At 39.6% G+C, this 6292-nt stretch overlaps 1 protein-coding gene across 3 annotated transcripts; it reads right to left on the bottom strand.

Annotated features, from left to right (window-relative positions):
- Positions 1-1690: 1690 nt before the first annotated feature.
- LOC103951863 (zinc finger CCCH domain-containing protein 64) lies at positions 1691-5608 on the bottom strand. Of its 3 annotated transcripts, none has more exons than XR_007255086.1 (11): positions 5449-5608; positions 5086-5362; positions 4444-4573; positions 4174-4293; positions 3909-4026; positions 3256-3701; positions 2865-3150; positions 2696-2789; positions 2430-2575; positions 2146-2334; positions 1691-2060 (listed from the first exon to the last, which is right to left on the bottom strand). XR_007255086.1 is itself a non-coding variant. In XM_018648575.2 (11 exons), the coding sequence occupies exons 1-10, from the start codon at positions 5521-5523 to the stop codon at positions 2206-2208; spliced, it is 1821 nt and encodes a 606-aa protein (XP_018504091.1). In that variant the 5' UTR covers positions 5524-5608; the 3' UTR covers positions 1691-2060; positions 2195-2205. The 3 variants fall into 3 exon arrangements, 2 of the variants coding, with proteins under 2 accessions (XP_018504091.1, XP_048431708.1); XM_018648575.2 differs by having other exon boundaries at positions 2195-2334; XM_048575751.1 differs by having other exon boundaries at positions 1691-2334.
- Positions 5609-6292: the final 684 nt, after the last annotated feature.

Genomic DNA, 6292 nt, shown 5'->3' with positions numbered 1-6292 from the left:
CTCTTTTTTCTCCCTACTTGGAACTTGTTCAGGCATCATGAACTTGTTCAGTTGTTCTTTGGCATCGACTACATAAGTTAATATCCAAGGGTTTTCATGAAACAAATATTAGTCTTTTTCTTTCGAAATTTTTTTTATTTATTTCTGAAATCCATTACCAATATTATCATCGAATTAATGAGAAAAACAAAAGATAGTGGCCTTGTGGGAGGTTAAGACAAGCCACGGAAACCCCCACCCCACACGATGGATGAGTAGTGGACCACTCGAAATCTATATCGGCATCCAAAAACTGTTCCAAACACGTTTCTACATCTTCTTTTTCACTTTGGTCCCTCCTATTCTTTTTACTATGGCTATATTTCAAGTCAGTCTCGCACTAGAAAGCAGAAATGTTTGACAAAACATGATTTATTGTGACATCTTCGTTGTTGGTAAATTTTTCGAAAGTACGAGCCCTGCATAATGATCGAAAGTCCAAAATTGGGTTTTCGTTATCCTAATGATTTCACTACTCAGAGAAACCTTGTGATTCAATAGTTTTCTTGTCTGTGACTCCATCTTTGTTCGAGTACTGGCCTGTCGTATTTTCTTCACGACCTAAAAAGTAAAGGCAACGTGACTATTCTGCCACAAAGCTTCTTTATAACCATCCAATTAGCATTGAGATCTAGACTGTATCTCTAAGCACGAAGTTCACGTACCAAGAGATTTAGACCGTTCAAGAGAAAGAAAAATTTGAACCGTTCATGTTTTTGGATTTTTGTAAAGTAAGCTAATTAGATGGGCTAATGAAGACCGTAAGATTTAAATTAACTGATCCGAATTTCTTGGTCCGCATGCTCGGGACACGTGGATCACGATCCATTAAATTAGAGAGCTTGTAGGCCAAGCCTTTTCTTCCGACCACGACAAATCACTCTTGCATCACGTGTTGGGACAAGAACAAATAAGGTTGGTACTTGGGAATTGGGACTAAAGAAACTTCGGGCTATTTATTTACATACAACCCACATGACATCTCATAGGATAGGTTTTTTCTCGTCTCAATCCATTAATGTATTGTGATGCATACGGTTTTTTACCACATGATATGAATTACTGGACGTAAACATAACGTCGTCGTTAAACTCGTTGCATGCAAATTGCTCTTATTGACACATGCATAATTGTCATCGTGACGTCTCGTCCCAAAAAGTCATATGAAAAGAAACTCACACACTCATGTATCATTACCACGGAATGTCAGCACCATACCAATATAATCATGTCATATAAATTCTTTCTCGTTCCGTAGGGTTTCAACTATTTAGTTCAATATTGCTTTGTTTCTTTTGGAGGCTGCAACTTTGCTAAAGGCTGAAAAGACACATCATTCCCTATGAATATTCGTCGCCCACTCTAGTAGGCTCCTAACTAGTCCTAATAAATCCTATCAAACTTGAGTCCCACTCAACAAGCTCTTCAACGGCAAACAGAGAGAGCTTATAATTTCTCTGGACCCTGAGACTGCGACCCGTTGCCCCTTCTATCGTAAGCATAAAGCTAATCATTGTACCAAGTACTAGACGCATATACTTTGTATTATTGATCACATTCCAACGGATGCGGGTTTGGGCCGTGTCCGCTTGCACCACTTAGTAGACACAAACCGAAAAACACGAAAAAGAAAAGCCTCATGGCTGCAAGGTGGTGTGCAATTATTGAGTTTCTATTGCCACAAAACTGAAAACAGCTAACTTAAAGCATGTGATTTCACATTTACGGCACCTAATGCGGTGAAGATAGCAGAAAATTACAATGCCGGATTCATAACAGAGCAACACAGATTCCGAATCCAAAAATACAAAAAACAGATAAACAAAAATCGGTATCAATCAGCAGTTGAGTTTAACTTACTGGACTATGTCTCATCTTTGAAGGCCACCTCTTGATCTCACTTGTTGCAGAGAGAATGAGCCACTGACAAGTTGTTCGGTTTAGGAAGCATTAGAGAACATCTGCGGTTAGTTGTTGTCCAAAGTCGTAGCTATCCACCTTAAAGTGATGGAAAAAATGACCTATACGGAGCAACATTGGATTTGGTTCTCAGAATTGCAAGAATTTGGAGGGAACTTAACCGGAAACAGAGAAGTGCAAAAGTACGTTTGATATCACATCATGTCACAAGTTTATGACTCTCAGTGTTTACTACCCTCTGAGAAATTACTTATTTGGATCGAATTCTCCAAATCCACTCTTGAAATCTTCCACCATCTTGGTTTCCTCTTCTTTGCTATCTGTACAGTTCTTCCAATCATCCCTGTCGGCCTTCTTCAACAAACCCGCCATAACCTGCAAATTATATCATTTGTCATTGGAGTTCAACCTTCTGCACGTCAGGAAACAAATTGGCAGATTATAAACAATCAGTTGAACTATGTCCTTACCTGGCGTCCAAATTGAGGTACGAAGTTCTCATTCTCTTCAATCGAATGTGATAGGATTGTACCATCAGGGAGCTGAACATAGAAGAAACTAAAATTTCTGTCGAACTGTTCCCCTAACAATGTTCTCCCATCATAATTGTTACCGGCTGCAACGAAGAGAAGCATCAGTTAAAGATACAGTCGAAGGTAAGGAATATCAAAAGTTTCTCAAAAAGTATACTTGAAAAGTTCCATGCCGATTGAGCACAATAAAAATGGGTTTTTACATTTCATGGTTGTGAACTTGAACCCCTGCCTTTCAGCAGCTAAGTTAAATATATTTTTAAGGGCAGCTGCTTTGGCTGAAGGAACAGGAACAACCTATACAAAAGAACGATGGGGTAAGTAATTCACCCAAAAAACTTCTCACATAAACATTTGCAACACATATCTTACCTGAAGATTAGCATGAGTAGTACGTTTCGAAGCCCATTCAAAGAAAACAACTTCCTTTCCTTGTTTGTTATAATACTTCTTCAGAGCATTCTGAAACTTATCGAGCTCAATATCACATTCTGAGGGTAGAGAAACGGTATTTGGTGAATGACCTATAGGGATTAGCAATACGTGATCTTCAACAAGCGGGCCTTTGGCAAGGGCACAATAGTAATGCTCCCCTATGCTGATAATGAGATGTGATTCTACTTTGGGGCTTGACAAACAAAACCAACACTCTGTTGACCTGCATGTGAGATTGAACTTAGTGTTACAACCAAAGAACATAACATCTTGAATACGTCTGACTGGGCCTGCTCAATAAGCATAAAAGTGTAATTCAGAGAGCAACCTGTTTCTGTTAGCATTTCCAGATCCACGTCCCGGTTGAGAATTGCTGTCACCTTCATCCTGTAAGCTGTGCTTAAATTTGCACTCTGTACCCCTTTCACATTTACCTTTGTTCATAAAATCGAAACAAACACCTCTCAACGATTGTTCTCTTGCATCTACGTCATGTTGAAAGTTGCAACTTTCCCCTCGAGGACAAGATCCAGATGATACAAACTTAAAACAAAGCCTATTACCATCTCCATGTTTCTGCCTTTTTTGTGGGACATCGTATCTCCAGTACTGAGAATCAGAAATACTATCGCTAGACCTCTTTCCAGCTTCTATTGAATGAGCTGTTTTCTCCTTATATGTGTATGGAGATAAGGTAGTGGTCGTCGACTGCGCCCTAATCTCAATAGCAGACATTGTAGATGCTGGAGTAGGAGAAAGCGCATGAATGAATTTCTGAGGAGCAAGTACAAATGCAACAGGTTATTAATGACTAGAAGCTATCTAAGGACAGAAAATGGAGATGTAACGACAAGAAACTCAAGAACTTTATCCATAACAAGGGGCAGCAGGCGTATCAATTCATCCCAAGACCAAATAATAAGGGAAACAAAGATGTTCGACTTGATGAATATAACTTGAAACTATGTTGAGATAACGAACCTGCTTATCTTTGTTTCCTACTGGAGCAAGACCCAAGAAGCGTGTGACATGCACAGCATCAACATTAGAGTAAGGTTCACGTGCATAGAACACGCCTTTTGTGCCTGCAATATGATAGCTACCACAGAGGACGAACTTTGATCAGAATCATAGAGATGTTGCTACTATCCATTGCAAAAGCTAAAATAATTCTGTTCACTACTATATGCAATTGACGAGAGTATTAAAAGTGACATGCCATGCAATAATCTCCAAAATTTCGTACCGTGGCTTGATCTCGGCTACTAACTCTGCCACAATATTGTCAGTGCCAAAAGGCTCGGAAACTCCAGGGGGAGCATCAGATATATTTGCTCTATTAGTGATCCCACTTGGCCATTTATTAGTAACAATCAGTTAAGGAAATCACACAAAAGTCCAAAAACTGAAAACATGCAGCAAACTAAAGCATGTAACGGATACTAATTGAGCTTCTTATTCATTCTACAAGATAAAAAAAATAAGAAATTGATAAATTCATAGCACACAAGGATATGTTAGGAACAAGTCAATAATTCCAGGCTCCTCAGCAATCGCTCGCAATACATCAACATCGTCCTGATTATACGTACCAAACTGTTGGCTATCCGAAGATTGCTGACCAGATAAATATGCCACAGATAACCCTGAACAATGTGAGCACCAAAATCAGCTATAAACGTAAATGAACAGATATCAACTATCAGTCTATCAGCAAATATCCTAAAATATACAAACGCAAACTATCGTAAAGCTATTTCATTTACAACAATTTACCCATTCCTCATTTTTACCACACTCAATGACTGCAACCCCTTATGTGAGCATTAATCACTTGCCTTTGATCAGAATTAAGCGTGATTCGAGTAATCCTAATCAAGCCGAGCAACTAATCCGAATTTACGAAAAATATAGCAAAGATTACCTAAGAACATAAAAGGTGCACTAAGCTTAATGCAATTGCTTAGCAAAAATAAAGTAAACTACTGAATTCTATATAAGCGCAATTTTAAACCAAAATTTTAACCTCCAGTTCACTCCTTTTTTTCCCAGTAACCAAACAGAACGGCAAAGTTCCGTCCTTTGGTTTTCCCAGTAACCAACAGAAACTTAAGCGAGAAAAATAAGCCGGAATTTAAAGCAGCACATTGGACTATACCGTGGAGCGTGAACTTGCCACTGCCTTTCAACCAGTAGAGGTTGTTGCAAATCTTCAAGCCGTCCAATTTGAAGCCTTGGTTGCCGGCGTCTCTCGTCGCAGCTAGGAGGACCTTGGCGGCGCCGACGCCGTAGTCGCCGATGAAGTAAGTCGGGAGAGGAATTTGGGCTCGGCCTTCGATGTAATCGTTGAACTCGTCGAGCTGGTCCGCCGAGTCGGGGAAGAATTGGCCCACGCAGAGCAGCACGTCGAATGGACCCGCCGCCGATTTGTTGACCTAGAACGAGTTAACTCGGTAAAATTAGAAATTGCAAATTAGTGAAGCTACAGAAAAGAGAGGTAGAGAGAGAGAGAGAGAGATACCGAAACGACGCGTTTGATGAGCTGCTTTAGGTTGCCGGAAATGTCACCGGAGAGCAGAATTTTGGGGGGAGCCATGAGTGATAGTGATGACTCAGAGAGGCGGGGGTTGGGAGGTTGACGACGCAAAAGGGCGCGCTTAAGCTTCTAGTATTTTGGGCTTTCCTTTTTTTGGGCTTTCAGGCTCAGTGGCAGAGTGGCCCAATTTTCAGTTCTGCCTCTCTAAATAAAAATAAATAAATTAAAGGAATGAAATACTATTCACAAACCCTCTTTTTTCCTGCATACACCTTTGTTAATTTTTGTCTAGTAATCTTCTTCAATTCATTCGATCCGATAATCAAAAATTAAGAAGAATACGTGAGAAGTAAAAATATATATGTGGATAATACCACCCTAATGACATCCTCTATACTATACTATATTTCTATGTATTTCTTTTGTACCAAATTATATAATATCTCGTCGGAAAAATTTGACACGGCTATTGTTCGGCCAGCCCTTGCCATAGGTTCGTCCTTAATGCTATGTTCGGGTGAGGGTTTTGCAAGTCTTGGGATTGGAAACCACACTATCCATCTATCCGCTTATATGCTTTTGTAATGCTTAGATGATGCATTTCTTAATCCCCGCATCTAAAATTTTGTAATTATTTTCTTTATAATTTGGCATTCAAACCCACGATCGACTTGCAAACCCCAATCCAAACATAGCCTAAATATGCATGTTCAAGTCAGGAGGATTCATGACAAAGATCAAAATAGCTAGTAAGTCTAACTGCATATACACACACGCACACACACACATATATACATACTAGTCTTTCTGCACGCGCCTTGCGTATACA

Source organism: the organism of the source record quoted next, unplaced genomic scaffold (assembly GCF_019419815.1).
Source record: "Pyrus x bretschneideri cultivar Hongxiangsu unplaced genomic scaffold, Pyrus_bretschneideri_v1 Contig8, whole genome shotgun sequence".
In the NCBI taxonomy this organism is placed as follows: Eukaryota; Viridiplantae; Streptophyta; class Magnoliopsida; order Rosales; family Rosaceae; genus Pyrus; species Pyrus x bretschneideri.
The sequence above is the reverse complement of the archived record's forward strand: the minus strand, read 5'-3'. Positions and strand labels throughout refer to the sequence as shown.

Bases quoted from the DNA above. Each gene is read 5' to 3' on its own strand.
- LOC103951863 (XM_048575751.1), bottom strand. From the start codon at position 5,523: ATGGCTCCCCCCAAAATTCTGCTCTCCGGTGACATTTCCGGCAACCTA. The intron at 5,363-5,448 runs GTATCTCTCTCT...AACTCGTTCTAG, and splicing joins TCATCAAACGCGTCGTTTCG to GTCAACAAATCGGCGGCGGG. The intron at 2,576-2,695 runs GTAAAAACCCAT...TCTTCGTTGCAG, and splicing joins CAAGTTCACAACCATGAAAT to CCGGTAACAATTATGATGGG.